The sequence below is a fragment of the Oncorhynchus mykiss genome, chromosome 5, assembly GCF_013265735.2.
Source record: "Oncorhynchus mykiss isolate Arlee chromosome 5, USDA_OmykA_1.1, whole genome shotgun sequence".
Taxonomy (NCBI): Eukaryota; Metazoa; Chordata; class Actinopteri; order Salmoniformes; family Salmonidae; genus Oncorhynchus; species Oncorhynchus mykiss.
In genome coordinates, this window is record NC_048569.1 from 40,456,177 (window position 1) to 40,474,080 (window position 17,904).

Below are 17,904 nucleotides of genomic sequence, written 5' to 3' on the forward strand. Positions count from 1 at the left end.
CCATCAACAGAACAAAGAGATGAGCAGCGTAGCATCAACGTCATTCACAGAGACAGGAGTTAGCCTAGCGCCCGTGCATTGAGTGGGTATCAGAGACAAAATAAATGGTAATAACCAGACAGTGAATAAACAGAAAGCAGGAAAAAGAGAGGACCCCATCCCCCTTCATATATACTTTCTAGGTGAGGAACAAGTATGTGACTGGAGAATAGTGAACCAAATAAAGAGAAACTGTGCCAATGAGGCGTGCACAACAACAAACACTGACAATTTGTCATTGTTTCCTGCATTCCACTGATTACACAATTAAGGAACTGTGTAAATTGTCTACCCATAGATCATTTACAACTCTTATTTGGTCTGGACAATATTACCAAGATGCAAGAAACAAGCTTTCGTCACGTGCACATGATAAAAACAACAGCAAAGTAGACAACAAACCGAGTCAAGAACAATATTCAAATGTGTGACTCAAGCTATGGGATGGGCAGGGTGTCACAGTAAGGCATTACAGTAGCAGTTGCAGACAGGGGAGGGGAAGTAAGGTGGAATCAGGAACACCTCTTAGAGAAGGTTCGTATCCCAGGGTTCTTTATCCTGCCCCAAACTCACCTCCACCCCAAATCATAACCTTAACCCAGGACACAGCAGGAGCATTGGTGTGTGGATGAAATATGACCAACAAAAAGGCCAAGGTTCCAAAATGTGCACAAGAGGCATCTTAACTGATAAAACCATAATCCAAGAACCCCAAACAGAAATCAAAAGGAGTGCATCATCTTACAGCTGTTTGAAAATAACTTACCAGCATTTTTTGGGTCGTTGACTGATAGACAATGTCGGCAGAATCACAAATAAAACAAAACAAAAAAAAGGAAAACAAAAACACAAAAAAATGATATGAAAGCATCATGTTGGTATTCCAAGCTAGTAGAAGTTCCGTAGAACCCATTTGATTCCTCCCTGTATTTTCAGCTGTTCACTCGGCCTACGCGTTTATTATTATTTGAACAAGTTGTGGAGAACCGCGTGACTGCACTAGAACTTTCAGGGACAGTTGGTCGGGTGGGAGGTGCAGGTGAAATGCATTAGCAACCATAACATTTACAGGACATTTGAACAGAATCTGGAGGGAGGCGACAGGGCTGTTCATCATCCTGTCTTCTCTGTCCCCATCTGGCCACAGGAAGGGTTGGGCCTGGCGTCATGGGGCACCAGTCAGCCCTGTTCTGTTCCACCCCCAGATAGATAACGCTACATGAGCAGGACTGGGAGGATGATTCAGCCAACACATGGCAGAGCAGAGCATTTGTGTGTTATTTAGGACAGGATGCAATACTGGGCCTCTCTCTTCAACGTGACAGCTGTGAGTCATATGCTTTTATTTCTATGCTATTTAGCAGACACTTTTATCCAAAGCGATTTACAGCCATACTGAGGGTCTCAATACAAGACCGCTATAGAACCAAAAAAGCCATTGTAAGACTTCAGAACTAGCACCTCAGGAGAAACCAGTACCATGCACGTCTTGATTGCTGATTTTACAGTGAAAGTAATAAACCACTGTACAGTACATTCGGAGGGCATACAGACCCTTTGACTTTTTCCACATTACGTTACAGCCATATTCTAAAATGTATTAAATATTTTTTATTAATCCCTCATAAATCAACACACAATACCCCATAATGACAAAGCAAAAACAGGCATTTCTAAATATTAGCACATTTAAAAATATATATATGAAATATCACATTTACATAAGTATTCAGACCCTTCACTCATAACTTTGTTGAAGCACCTTTGGCAGCGATTACAGCCCAGAGTCTTCTTGGGTATGAAGCTACAAACTTGGCACACCTGTATTTGGGGAGTTTCTCCCGTTCTTCTCTGCAGATCCTCTCAAGCTCTGTCAGGTTGGATGGGGAGTGTTGCTGCACAGCTATTTTCAGGTCTCTCCAGAGATGTTATATCGAGTTCAAGTTCGGGCTCTGGCTGAGCCACTCAAGGACATTCAGAGGCTTGCCCCGAAGCCACTCCTGCGTTGTCTTGGCTGTGTGCTTAGGGCTGTTGTCCTGTTGGAAGGGGAACCTTCGCCCCAGTCTGAGGTCCTGAGCGCTCTGGACCAGGTTTTCATCAAGGATCTCTATGTACTTTGCTCCGTTCATCTCCCCTGCTGCTGAAAAACACCCCCACAGCATGATGCTGCCACCACCATGCCTCGCTGTAGGGACGCTTGACATTCAGGCCAAGGAGTTCAATCGTGGTTTCATCAGACCAGAGAATCTTGTTTCTCATGATCAGAATCCTTTAGGTGCATTTTGGCAAACCCCAAGCAGGCTGTCATATGCTTTTACTGTTGAGTGGCTTCCGTCTGACCACTCTACCATAAAGGCCTGATTGGTGGAGTGCTGCAGAGATGGTTGTCCTTCTGGAAGGTTCTCCTATCTCCACAGAGGAACTCTGGAGCTCTGTCAGAGTGACCATCGGGTTCTTGGTCACCTTCCTAACCTAGGCCCTTCTCACCCGATTGCTCAGTTTGCCTGAACAGCCAGCTTAAAGAAGAGTCTTGGTGATTCCAAATTACTTCCATTTAAGAATGATGGAGGACACTTTTTTGGGGGACCTTCAAAGCTGCAGAATTTTTTTGGAACCCATCCCCAGATCTGTGCCTCGATACAATCCTCTCGGAGCTCTACAGACAATTCCTTCCACCTCATGGCTTGGTTTTTGCTCTGACATGCACTGTCAAATGTGGAACCTTTTATAGATAGGTGTGTGCCTTTCCAAATAATGTCCAATCAACTGAATTTATCACAGGTGGCTCCAATCAAGTTATAGAAACATCTCAAAGATGATCAACGAAAACAGGATGCATCTGAGCTCAATTATCGCATCTCATAGCAAAGGGTCTGAATACGTATGTAAATAAGGTATTTTCAGTTTTTTAATTTTTTTTTATGTAAAAGTGTCTAAAAACCTGTTTTTGCTTCGTTAATATGGGATAGCGTGTGTAGATCGATCAGAGGGAGAGAACAATGTAATTAATTTTAGAATAAGGCAGCAAAGTAACCAAATGTGGAAAAAGTCCAGGGGTATGAATGCTTTCCGAATGCACCGTATATGCCCGACATAAAGCAAACCACAAAATAAACACCAAAATACCCACAAAAGGTCATTTTTTGTTTCCGTATTTTATATGCATCCCATACCAATGGCTAGACCAATGATAAGACTAGGCTATTTATCCCAGTTACATGCCACTATTCTCTAACATGTTGATATGATTCACACACCATGCTGACAAAGAGCCTTCTTTCACTGCATTTTTCATTAACAGTTTTCCCTTGTCTGCCAGTCTGTTTTTATTAGGCTGTGTCTAACCCAGGAATATTGCAAATTCAATGCATCACAGGGCTGCATCACCATGGCGACAGTTGTAGCCGAGGTTGGGCTCAATCGCTTAGGCTCCGCCCGTCAATCTGTCAACCCGGAGGGGCGGGGATGAGGGGAGAGGGGGAGGTAGGGAAGAGGACGAGTCAGTCTACTGATAGCTAGAGCATCCCACCGGCTTTATACAGTACACAATCAAACACTGCAGCTCTAAAAAAAACACACAAAAAAACACTTAAGGACACAATAACAAACCCTGTTGTTAAAAATAACTAAGTACTGCTTCCGCTCTCTCCCCCTCTGCAATCGCTTACATGGCTCATTGACAAGACCGGGTAATGTTCCATCTGCTTTCAGACACAAAGCTGTTCACTGTTAAACAACTGACTGGAAATTATTACAATCCGGCCTCCACTTTCGAGAGTCATCATGACCTTCCAGACAGTCTAGTCAACTACTACACAACTCACTACCCTGTCCCCACCTCTAATAACGTACCGTCCCCGCGGATATGAAATCAAACAACAGTTTTGATTTGGAACATGACGTACTGAAGTCATACAGATAGAGGAATTGCATGCTGGGGCATATTGTCTCGGAGGCCCGACGTGAAAACGTAGAGTTTTCATCTTCTAACCAAATCTTAAGTATTTGTAAGGGAACATCTGTGATGGAATAAAGCACTGTTTCATTTCCCGGTGGACATGGAGAGGGCAAGGCAAAGCTGAGCTGCTTGTCGGAGAGAATATGAGAGAGAGAGAGATCGAGCGAATGAGTGAAAACGGATGTGGCAGGATTAACCTATTGTCTCCCAGCCCTTGGAGATATGTACTGTAGTGAGTCAGATAAAGGGAGAGAGAGGGGGAGAAAGAGAGCAGGTTCAGGAGGGTGGAGTGTTAGAGAGTACATGTCTGTGTGTACTATATTGCATTGTTCTTTGAACTATTACTTGGCAGTTAATGTTGCCCTCTTCATCTCCAATACACAATGAGTACAGATACATCCACACAATAATACAATTGTGAATAATCAGATTGATATAATAGTTCGATTTAAACGTACACATGCTTTGCAAGAAGAACGATTTCCCTAATAATCTTTTTTACATGGACAAAAATCAAATAATTTACGTGACGGGACTCTGAAATGGAGAAAATCAGCAATCCAAATAAACGTTCCACCACAGCGACCATGTTATTTTTGTGACGCATATTTGATTCTGAGTTCGAACATACACAGTTTGTATGTGAAAACTATTTATATGATGCATACTGTTTTAAATCAGTGTATGCTTACTCGATTATGAGCTTACGTCGATAACCCCAAAAATGTCTAAGAAACAAAATACATTTGAATTTATCTTATGCCTCTGTGTTTCATAATTGTCCTTCGATTTGCAAGAGGCTGAATGTATCTCACCGGAGAAAGTATCCGGGGCGAGTGAAACAGCGCCCCTCTGTCTCTGTATGTGTAGGCCATCTATCTGATGCTGTCTGGTCATAAAGACTGACATTGTTGCCACCCATGGCATTAAATGCAAGGGAAGCCAGCGAGTATTTGGCCTCCGTGGATAAAAAATAAAAAAAGTATTAAATAATATCCAATCTGCATTGATGTAAACTGAGTAAGCGCAACTGTGAATGGTCCTGGCACACAAAAAAAAAAAGTGTCAAGGGAAGCCAGTTTGGATTTGGCTTCACTCCTATCACATCACATCGCATCAAGAGAAATACGTCATTGACAGAAATAACTTGAATTGATGCATCTCATTGTGTTGTTATCCCCTGGTGGCTGGCTAGCTAGCTAAAATCGTCCCTTTCCTAAATTAGCCATGGATGGAGATAAGGATTTGGACTTCTGGTTTTACTCAATTCTCCATACTGGCCAACGATTACAATGGCAATTCTGATCCAACCATAAATTCATCCATTGTGCCCCTGGTCTGAGAGGACGGAAGTTCAATATTTAGCTAGTAGAAGACTAATAGTAGTAGAAGGCTAATATTAACTATTTAACGTTGCAAGAATTTTGCCAGGTAGCCTAGAACAACAAATAAAAGTGTGTACTGTATGACAGTCATAGACCGTTTCGTCAACATGAACGAGAGGATGGCATTGGCGTTTCTCTACAGGTAGGGTGAGTCAACATGTTTATTCTACTTGCACGAACGCACGCACGCACACACAAATCAGAACCATGGTCAGCCACATCATATTTAGCTAACGTTGATTGGACTTTTTGGTATGTTTAGTTGTCACTGCATTAGACTAAGCGTAGGTGATTTGATGATGTTGAAATGTTGAAGTTTAAATGGTGCTGGAATAGTGGAGGCAGCTCCTGTTTTCTTTGCGGCAACTCTCCGTGGATCTAAATCAATAGTTGTTTAGTGGTCTGAAAATGTTGGAAACATTAACACCCTCTCACCATTCTGTAGGTCACGTAACGGTTTGTTACATGCAATATGCGTCGTGGACTTCACCGGACAGAGGTTGCAAGGCATATGAACTAACATTATAGAGCAAACAAGGCAATCATCACTACACAAGGTGTAATTTGGCTTATTTTTGGTCTTGGCTTCCCCTGTGATTTTACCCACACACCGCTACTGCTTGTAGAGTCCATTCCCTGACCAATTAAGGCTCTTCTGAGTGCAACTCAATATAAGGAAAGTGTTCTGAATGTTTTGTACACTCAGTGTATATTCAGTCTTCAATTACACCAGAGATTGTATGACACACTATTCCATTAGACTAAACAGGGACATAGCAGACTTCCAAACTTAACTGGATAGCCAGTCGGTACTTTATGAAATCGGCACTAAGGTAAAATTGAATAAAATACGTTGTGTTTTTAAAATCTAAAAGCAGACTGCCAGGCAACCGGAGCATATACAGAGTAGCAGATAGGAGAGCGGCAGGGGTGGGAGTATGTCGCAAAGCTGTGATTCCTTCCTTTGCCATTACTTTCGTCAGCTCCAGTCCTTTGTCCCATTTTCTCTCCTATTTCCTTTGCCCCCTCTCTCTCTCGTTTCACAGAATTGTAACCTGTAACCATGCCAACAGTGACTGCTAGCTGTCAGCTGTTGCCATGGCGGCAGTGCATGCTATAACTACCATAAAATTGGTAGAGTGTGAGGTTTGGCCGAGGCACTGCGCTTTCCTGAGCGAACCAACTTACAGAGAATCTCTCTCTCCACTGAGATAACCATGCATCGACAGGCTTAACCCTGGGGACACACCACCAGCCAGGGAGGGAGGGAGGGTGACTTTGTCTTCATGTCCTGTTCCAGGGGATACGGTAGAGTAGACAGCCCGGTCCAAGGGGAGGCAGGCGAACACAAATGTTGGCAAACAGAGAGCGGAGGATAGCCCACTCTTTCCCTGGATCGATAATACATTAGGCCTCTCCACTCCCCTCCTCCGCCCTGCTGACGGCTAACTGCTGGGGGAGATATACGGCCCTGCCCCGGCCCCTATCCCCAGCCACTCTGTGGTAATGATGCATAACACAGCCCAGGTCCCGGGGGGATGGGTGCCCTGCCCATCCTCCAGACATAAAGCAGCACACTACATGCACACCTCTGTTAATGTGTCCTTCTGACCTCCATATATTCCAGGCTAGCGACTACGTAAACACAAACACCACCACCGTGCAGGTATCTTCCTGAAACCTTACAGCAGACTATTTCTATTGGGTGCCCCGTTTCATGAGCCGATAGTTGACAAATGTTCAGAAAATGTACTTAATATTAAGCACATATTTAAACAGTCTGTTTTCCCATAGTACAGACAGTCTTCACACACCAAAATTGGGAGCCGTCTTAGCATGCTGCTTTCATCCAGAAATATGATGAACATCTTAACAAGCGCCTTTGATGAGGGCTACAGAGTGACTCCCTAATCGTTAGGTCTTTGATGTTGTAGTTAGCTGTGGCAGGCGCGTGGGTGGTACTTCACTGCCACCTTCTATTCCCATTACAGCTAGACTCAGACAAAACACAGAGTCAGGAAGGACAGCCGAGCAGGCGGCCTACATTTATATACGGTCAGAACATGGATCAAGAACATTTTCGAAATCACATACGCCTTGCAACTGATCTTTCAAACCTTGAGGCGGCTGCGGCACGATAACGGTGAACGATCTAAACCACACGAGGCTCAAAAGAAGCTCAGAATCCCTGAGTAGCAAACTCACAAAAGCTGCTAGTGTTAATTGGGTTGAAAAGAAACACTCACCCAGCATTGGCCGCAGACTCTATTCCCAGTCCAATCCTAGCCCTCACACCAGCAATAGATCATTTTTACGTTCGAGCCAGGCGATATCGTCAAGTAAATATTACCCCTGCCAACATGATAGCAGAGTGTAGGTGGACATTCTGCCAGTAGTTCTGATATAATCTTAATGGAATAACGTGTGTGTGTGTGTACAACGAGAGGCTAACAGTCAAGTCTATACACAGTAGCCTACACAGAGAGAACTGAGAAGTCTTCCCCCGGTACAGAGTGCGCTAATTGGAAACTATGGGCCTAGAAAGAAGCAGCTCAGTGAGATAAAGATGAAGGACTTGGTTCAGTAGTGGTGTTACCAACTCAATATCTATGCCATGAACCACGACAAAAAAACACCACTACATTTGCCTGCCGGGCTGCTTTCGCAGATGGTTCAAACAAGCCAAAACACTCCATATATTAAGGACCCTGTCTCAGTTAGGTCCTGCAGAACATAACGTAACATTAGCCCTCTCTGTACCACACTCAGGCATCTATGCTAAAATTTGTTCCTAGGGGCACCGGTGCTCCTAAATTAAAATTCCAGGTAGCACAGTAAAATATCTAGGAGCATATGCGACCAAAATTGTAGCACTGTAGAGCCCTCTCTCACAGAACTAGTATGAATGAGGAATACATAAAAAGGAGAAAGAGGGGATAAAAAGAGAGGAGAAACCAGAAAGGTCAGTGAAACAATTGAGGGGGGACTCTCATGGCTGCGCTGCACATGTGTGGTGGAGTAAGTGATTGGTTTTTCAGAAGGCATTTTGATAATGCTCTCCAGCGAGCTGCCGCATCGAGCCGTGCCGCGTTAATAACGTCCTGCACTCCTGAGCTCTCCATCATCTTCAGACACACCCATGGAGTCTCTCTCGCGCACACACACAAAATCGCACCCCTCTCTCTCGTACACACCACACACACACTGTTACTACAAACTTCCAAATGAAAGCTTCTGTTGGAGGCAGGATAGCGTAAAGAGGGCGGCTGGTGTTACAGAGACGCCTTTTCAAATGATGCTTTTGAAGAGTTGCTTCATTGCAGACTGAGTTAAGTGGCACACTCCTGTCAGCTTTGATGTGAATCACAGGCAGCAGTATGAATACCTGGCCGTTGTTTCGTATTCCTACTCCCTCCACAGGTATTGATGGTGGTTGTCACATTTGCCGGTAAAACCGGCGACAGATTCAGGAGTGGGCATTCCAATCTGCATGAGCTGATGATCGTCATGCATTTGGGACGTCGGCTGCTCTTTCAGTTCACCACAAGGGAAAACAGCTGTCAACATCCAGCCACAAGCTTGACTCCCATCAGTATTCGTCACATTGCACAATGCACATTTGCACGTATGATCATTGAACCTGGCTGGCTATCAGTCCTCTCAGACGGGGGGGTAATGATGTGATCTTCCTCTCCATGACCCGCCTCTATGACCCAGCAGTGTTTTGGACTGCTCCGCTCTCTCCCCCGAAGGCTCTCGGAGTAAAACCTTTAATGCGTGGGCGGCTCAGGAAACATACTTGGGCCTCCATATCCAGGACAAGGAAGCACAGAGGAGCATTAACTAGTAATACCGGAGCCTCGCTACAGCAGACTGGGTCAACACAATGGAGCTTACCTACCCATCTTGGCCTGACAGAGCCAGTAGCAGAACACTTATGCGAGGAGTGTTAGACAGCATTAACCCCTTCCTGGCTGGATCTTCTACTGCAGACTAAGGCCATCCAGACTAATCTACTGGATACTAATCCTACCTTTGGTCTATGACACAACTTGTTCTGCAGAATGTGGAGGACCAAAGACCTGAGATTGGTTTCTCTCTTCTGGTTAAATGTGGACCAGTGTAACACCAGGCACTGGTTACAGCATAGGCTGATGGGTGAAGAGGTGGGATGCCCTACGCCCAATAATTACCCTTAATTACACAGGCAATCACCAGCTAATCATGGCTATTAAAGGATGAAGCATAAGTGCCATCAGAGAAATTATCACCTCACAAACATCTCTTATAGGACGGTGTGAACCAGATGGTTAACGGATTAGGCTAGACGGAATCAGCTCTGTGAGAGAACACTAATGTAATGTGCCTTCAAGAAGTTTGCAGACCCCTTATCTTTATCCACATTTTGTTAAAGCCTCATTCTAAAATGTATTAAATGAATAAAAATAAGCAGCAATCTACACATAATACCCATTATGACAAAGTGAACAGGTTTTTAGAAATGTTAGTGAATGTATTAAAACAAAAAAACAGACCTTATTTACATAAGTATTCAGGCCCTTAGCTATGAGACTCGAAGTTAAGCTCAGGTGTATCCTGTTCCCATTGATCATCCTTGAGATGTTTCTACAACTTGATTGGAGTCCATCTGTGGTAAATTCAATTGATTGGAGATTATTTGGAAAAGCACACAGCTGTCGATACAAGGTCCCACAGTTGACAGCGCATGTCAGAGGAAAAACCAAGCAGTGAGGTCTAAGGAATTGTCCGTAAAGCTCTGTGAGAGGTTTGTGACAAGGCACAGATCTGGGGAAAGATACCAAAACATTTCTGCAGCATTGAAGGTGCCCAAGAACACAGTGGCCAGCATCATTCTAAATGGAAGAAGTTTGGAAACACCAGAAATATTCCTAGAGCTGGCCGCCTGGCCAAACTGAGCAATTGGGGGATAAGGGCCTTGGTCAGGGAGATGACCAAGACCCCGATGGTCACTCTGACAGAGGTGTAGAGTTCCTCTGTGGAGATGGCAGAACCTTCCAGAAGGACAACCATCTCAACAATCAGGTCTTTATGGTAGAGTGGCCAGACGGAAGCCACTCCTCAGTAAAAAGACACATGACAGCCCGCTTGGAGTTTGCTAAAAGAAAAGGCACCTAAAAGGCCATGAGAAACAAGATTGTCTGGTCTGATGAAACCAAGATTGAACTCTTTGACCTGAATGCCAAGCGTCACATCTGGGGGAATCCTGGCACCATCCTTACAGTGAAGCATGGTGGTGGAAGCATCATGCTGTGGGGATGTTTTTGGGTGGCAGGGACTGGGATACTAGTCAGGATTGAGGCAAAGGTGAACGGAGCAAAGTACAGAGAGATTCCTGATGAAAACCTGCTCCAGAGCGCTCAGGACCTCAGACTGGGACGAAGGTTCACCTTCCAACAGGACAACGACCCTAAGCATACAGCCAAGCCAACGCAGAAGTGGCTTCGGGACAAGTCTCTGAATGTCTTTGAGTGGCCCAGGCAGAGCCTGGACTTGGACCCGATATAACATCTCTGGAGAGATCTGAAAATAGCTGTGCAGCAACGCTCCCCATTCAACCTGAGCTTGAGAGGATCTGCCGAGAAGAATGGGAGAAACTCCCCAAATACAGGTGTGCCAAGCTTATAGCATCATACCCAAGAAGACTCAATGCTGTAATCGCTGCCAAAGGTGCTTCAACAAAGTACTGAGTAAAGGGTCTGAATACTTATGTAAATGTGATATTTCAGTATTTTATTTTTTCAACATTTTTTGCTATGTCATTACGGGGTATTGTGTGTTGATTGATGAGGGGGGAAAAACAATTGAATTACATTTTAGAATAAGGCTGTAACGAACAGTTGAAGTCAGAAGTTTATACACACCTTAGCCAAATACAATTAAAGTCAGTTTTCACAATTCCTGACAGTTAATCCTAGTAAAAATTCCCTGTCTTAGGTCAGTTAGGATCAACACTTTATTTTAAGAATGTGAAATGTCAGAATAATAGTAGAGAGAATGATTTATTTCAGCTTTGATTTCTTTCATCACATTCCCAGTGGGTCAGAAGTTTACATACACTCAATTAGTATTTGGTAGCATTGCCTTTAAATTGCATAACTTGGGTCAAACATTTCAGGTAGCCTTCCACAAGCTTCACACAATAAATTGGGTGAATTTTGACCCATTCCTCCTGACAGAGCTGGTGTAACTGAGTCACATTTGGAGGTCTCCTTGCTCTCACATGCTTTTTCAGTTCTGCCCACAAATGTTATATAGGATTCGAGGTCAGGGCTTTATGATTGCCACTCCAATACCTTGACTTTGTTGTCCTTAAGCCATTTTGCCACAACTTTGGAAGTATGCTTGGGGTCATTGTCCATTTGGAAGATCCATTTGTGACCAAGCTTTAACTTCCTGACTGATGTCTTGAGATGTTGCTTCAATATATCCACATAATTTTCCTCCCTCATGATGTCATCTATTTCGTGAAGTGCACCAGTCCCTCCAGCAGCAATGCACCCCCACAACATGATGCTGCCACCCCCGTGCTTCACGGTTGGGATGGTGTTTTTTGGCTTGCAAGCCTCCCCCTTTTTCCTCCAAACATAACAATGGTCATTATGTCCAAACAGTTCTATTTTTGTTTCATCAGACCAGAGAACATTTCTCCAAAAAGTACGATCTTTGTCCCCATGTGCAGATGCAAACCGTAGTCTGGCTTTTTTACGGCGGTTTTGGAGCAGTGGCTTCTTCCTTGCTGAGCGGCCTTTCAGGTTATGTCGATATAGGACTCGTTTTACTGTGGATAGAGATACTTTTGTACCTGTTTCCTCCAGCATCTTCACAAGGTCCTTTGCTGTTGTTCTGGGATTGATTTGCACTTTTCGCACCAAAGTACGTTAATCTCTACGAGACAGAACGCGTCTCCATCCTGAGCGGTATGACGGCTACGTGGTCCCATGGTGTTTATACTTGCATACTATTGTTTGTACAGATGAACGTGGTACCTTCAGGTGTTTGGAAATTGCTCCCAAGGATGAACCAGACTTGTGGAGGTCTACAATTTTCTTTCTGAGGTATTGGATGATTTATTTTGATTTCCCATGATGTCAAGCAAAGTGGCACTGAGTTTGAAGGTAGGCCTTGAAATACATCCACAGGTACACCTCCAATTGACTCAAATGATGTCAATTAGAAGCTTCAATAGCCATTACATAATTTTCTGGAATTTTCCAAGCTGTTTTTAAAGGCACAGTCAACATAGTGCATATGTAAACTTCTGACCCACTGGAATTGTGATACAGTGAATTATAAGTGAAATAATCTGTCTGTAAACAATATTTGGAAAAATGACTGGTGTCATGCACAAAGTAGATGTCCTAACCGACTTGCCAAAACTATAGTTTATTAACAATAACTTTTTGGAGTGGTTGAGAAACGAGTTTTAATGACTCCAACATAAGTGTATGTAAACTTCCGACCTCAACTGTAACTAAATGTGGAAAAGAAGGGGTCTGAATACTTTCCGAATGCACTGTAACCAGGGCTGACCCCATTTAGTCGAATATTAAATTGTTTGGATCCATGGTCGACCAAGATCTCTTTAGTCGAGCAGTCGCAATTTATTTGTAATTTTTTTAATGGTGCACAAGACACCAGTCTGATTCGCGACTGTCTCAGTGGACTAATCCATTGCTGAGGCCACGGGGATGGAACAGTCCATCGCTCTAAGACATGTGATACTGAAATTGTCTATTGTGATTGTGAAATTATGTAAAAAATAATGTTGCAACACTAATACATTTAATATTAACAAATGCACTTTCTCCCGCGTTGTTTACAGGTCGCTGACAGCGGCTCTGAAACATTCTTTAGTGCGCCGTAGAAGTGGCTCTTTTCCCTATGTTGCTACGTGCATAATAGCAGAGTTAACTTGTATATGGGGATTGAGAACATTGCAGCGGAGGCAGCAGCAAAGACGAGGAAACAGCCCATGCCTAATTGTCTAATCAAATTGAGGAGAGAGGAAACCCCAACTTAATTAGGTTTATAATAAATAGCCTAACTGTTAAATGTGCCTGGCTTTACAAATCATATATATATATGTATATGTATATATATGTATATGTATATATATATATATATATATATATATATATATATATATATATATATATATATGTATATATATATATATGTATATGTATATATATGTATATGTATATATATGTATATATATATATATATATGTATATATATATATATATATATATATATGTATATATATATATATATATATGTATATATGTATATATATACATATACATATATATACATATACATATATATATATATACATATATATATATATATATATGTATGTATATATATATATATATATATATATATATGTATATATATATATATATGTATATATATGTATATGTATATATATGTATATATATATATATATATGTATATATATATATATATGTATATATATATATATATATATATGTATATATGTATATATGTATATATGTATATGTATATATATATATATATGTATATATGTATATGTATATATATATATATATATATATATATACATATATATACATATACATATATATACATATACATATATATACATATACATATATATATATATAACATATATATATATATATATATATACATATACATACATACACAGAAATAAGACCGAGCTTGCCTTTGTTGCCTGTTTGAGTGCTTGTTTAGTTGCCTACTGATTCGTGAGAACCAAGCATCATGCAACGGCAAAACAGATTTGGCTGTTTTTAGCCTTTACTATACTGTAATATTTTAACACACCCGGGGTGGCAGGGTAGCCTAGTGGTTAGAGCATTGGACTAGTAACCGGAAGGTTGCAAGGTCAAACCCCCGAGCTGACAAGGTACAAATCTGTTGTTCTGCCCCTGAACAGGTAGTTAACCCACTGTTCCTAGGCCGTCATTGAAAATAAGAATTTGTTCTTAACTGACTTGCCTTAGTTAAATAAAGGTCAAAAAAAAATATATATATATATATTTTGTTAGAATAGACTTACAATTTATTTAGTGTTGTTTACACTGTTCCAAACAGGCAGGAAAAAATATATTTAATCTAGCATCTGTTTGTCACACATTATAAGCAAGCATCTCTCGGTCTTATTTATACCCTCCATTTTATTGATCTCATTCTTATTGTTACAATTATCATTATAATAAATATTGTCATTCTCATTAGTAGGCTTTGTTCTGTAGCCTTGTATAACCACCACCGAGCTGTAGGCCAGTCTTAAACTTAAACTGTAACTTACTTAGGCCTATATTTCAATATACACTGTGTCAATCAATCATTTGTTCATTCATGCCATCACACAGCATATGAGACATTCCTACTTTGAAATGCAATCAAGCATAATTAAATATCAAGGGGAGCTTTGAATAAGAAGCCTAAACAATAAATAAACTGCAATGCTGTTTTTAGTCTGCTGTAATAAAGGCTCCATATTTATTATTTTTCATTAGAACAGACATATTTATTTAGCGTTGTTTACTGTTCCAAATGGTCCCAACATTTTGTTATGTAATAGCAACTGTTTGGCACACATAATACTCACGCAACACTTGCTCCAATACCCTCCTCTTTCTTAATCTCCAGGATTTTCCACAACTAAGTCAAATTTCTTCCACAGATCTGACTTCCACTTTTCCTCCTGAGCAACCAGTAAACAAACCACTTTGAGTTGATTTTTCACCTGTTTGTTATAACCAATGTATTGATGTGATTATGGTCACAAGCATGTGATGCTTACATGTATCAAATCAAATCCAATTACAAGTTAAGAAAGCAAATATTGAGGGAATAAGGGAAAGTTTCTCCGAAACAACATAGTGATTTGGGTAACAGTGTTTTTCAGTCAGAAACAGGCAGGAAACAAATGGCTGAAATGTTGCAGCTTCAGCACGAACAGCACAATAAACACTTGCTGTGGTACCTTGTCGCTGCAGTAGGGAGGAGAGGAGGCAATGTGCGCCAGTCACACAGGCACTCGCTGTAATTCTTTTTTTTTTTTAGCACAATGTGACCTCCGGGGTCTTTGACTCATCTGTGTGTCTTAATAATTTAATCAAACAGTGTGCTTAAAGCATCAGACACGCTCAGTGCATATGTAGTTGATTTTATTAAAACACATAGGGTGTGCCTGTCTATATATGGAAAAATAAGGTGAAACATTTTGACCAATCGATTGGTCAAAAGAACTGGACCACTCTCGGTCGACCAAGATTTTTTAAAGTTGGGGACAACCCCAAATGTAACAAACACTTGTGTGATGACGTAGTCCAGCTGGTGTCACGCAGAGACACCCAGGAACCTGAGCTACCCAATCACATGATTGATTCACTTAACTCAGAGATTCATCCTCAGCGTCTTATGCTCTCCATTGAAATTCTAAAGCCGATATAATTCCAAAACCGATAAAGCATTTATTTTAGTCGCCCCCTCTCTCATTTTCCCCTGCGGTACAATATGCGGAGGCGGATGTCACTTCGAAGTCAGTCCCTGAACACAGAGGCAGTGATGGTTATGACAAGCCTTGATGTTGATGACGGTTAAGACAAGGCAAAAAATGGTGAGGTTTGAGACAGGCCCCGTTCATTCATCCTCAGCACATCCCACTGTTCCTAGGGCCGTTGGAGGGACAGGATGGCAGCAGGTTGTTGAAGTAAATTGAGATGCCATTGTGCCCGGGGAGACGGGCACGTGTCTGCTCTGCTCCTCACACATAGACAGACTGGATCTCCTCCTCCTGAATACTGGGCAGCTTCCGAAGGCGTTTGGCCGCATCCGGGTACTGGGTTGAGGCAAACCGGTCATTACAGGGAGCGTCTCATCTCAACGCTCCACTAAGCTTCCCGTCAGTGTCCACACAAGGTCATTTCTTTACACACTACTGAAATGACAGAGCGGAGTTACTAACAGCAGATGCCAAGGGATAGGCCTTCTACAGATTCCTCCACAGTATCAACACCAACCAGTCAGAAAAGCAAAGTAAGGATTTAGTAAATCCAGCTACATAAAAGAGGATGATCAAAAACAACTAGGGCCTATTGTTCATGCCTTGAACCTCAATCTAATAGGGGTTTCTAACAACTAACTATACCAGTGCTGCAGACACCGCAGTAACCTAGATTAAAAACATGGCTGTTGGCAGGGGGTCCACGTATGGCTAATATCACAGGTTCGGAGTGGATTCATCACTTTACAACGTTCTCTAGTATCGCCTACGCCTCTTCCCCTCCTTGTTGTAGCCATGGAAATAGCCTAACACTGAGGACACTGCCAGGGACAGTATTCTCCATTTCCTATTGTCCCTGATCACCCCATCATCGCCAAGAGCCTTTTCTGTCCTGGGCTGCTGCAATATCCATGGTTGAAGCAAACTGTGACAAACGCAATTAATTTACAGAACAAACTGTGTTTCAGGCCATGAAGATATCGGAGGATGATAACAGCCCTTTGCTGCTTTTTTTTAAAACTCCGGGTGTGGATTCAACACAAAACAGAAGAGGAGAAATAGAAGAGAGACTGGTACAGCAACAGAGTCCCATGACAAATGGTGCCGCTCGGAAAGAGCTAAAGTATTCTATTATATACTTCAACAAAATAATGCCCCTGTAAGCTGGAAATGTATGACAAATGGAAAACAGAAGACTTGAGCAGCCAAGGGCGAGCTTCTCTTCAATTCTTTCCCTGGGTTATGGAGGCGGAGGGACAGAGAAGCGAGGTGGGGGGACAGGGGCAGAGGCAGCAAATGCGAGCAGTGGATCTTTAAAACGCACATAGGCAGACCACTAAGGAGATAAAAACAAGAAGCTAACTGAATGGGTTCAGGAAGCAATTGTGATCAACTTTTTATTTATTTAGCCGAGTATCAAAGGAGAGATTAGCTGGGCATGGAATGACTAGACAGGTGAGAGCATTGACTGACTGTGACTCTAGTCTCTTTACGGGGGGGGGGGGGGGGGGGGGGGGGGGGGTTAAAGTAACATGTACTGCACCTGAGTGGTAGAATCTCCATGAAATAACCTGTGCCACAAAGTCACTTCTTAACTACCACATGCATGGCACACATCTCTGAATAAAATGCACCAACAAAACATCAGCAAGCTTAGTACATTTTCAAGTTCACTCTTCTCTCTCAAGGCGGGCCTTAGACCTTTACTTCCATTCCAGTTGAGTCGCTCATTTCTTTATTAGTTTTGACAACAGAAATTACAAGTGGAATGGGTTATGAGGACGGAGAATCCTCAGAACAGAATATCATTAGTATGCTAATCAGAATCCACACTTACAGTATTTGCATATTGCACGGAGAGATCACGCAGATGGCTCTATCTCTGGCTCACACACTCAGTTCTCCCTCTTTCTTAGGAAGAAATCAGGACAATTTTGTGTTAGCATTAAGTTAAG

General features: G+C 42.2%; 1 protein-coding gene across 4 annotated transcripts in view; it reads right to left on the bottom strand.

The window, feature by feature from the left end:
- The window catches only part of LOC110523807 (poly [ADP-ribose] polymerase tankyrase-1), a 113,736-nt gene that overhangs the window by 22,244 nt on the left and 73,588 nt on the right, over positions 1-17,904 (bottom strand). For 2 of the 4 annotated variants that reach the window (XM_021602840.2, XM_021602841.2), the window contains exon 6: positions 806-826. The exons of the other annotated variants lie outside the window; for them this stretch is intronic. In XM_021602840.2, the coding sequence (XP_021458515.2) occupies positions 806-826 (21 nt within the window). The remainder of the gene's footprint in view (positions 1-805; positions 827-17,904) is intronic. 4 annotated transcript variants of the gene reach the window in all.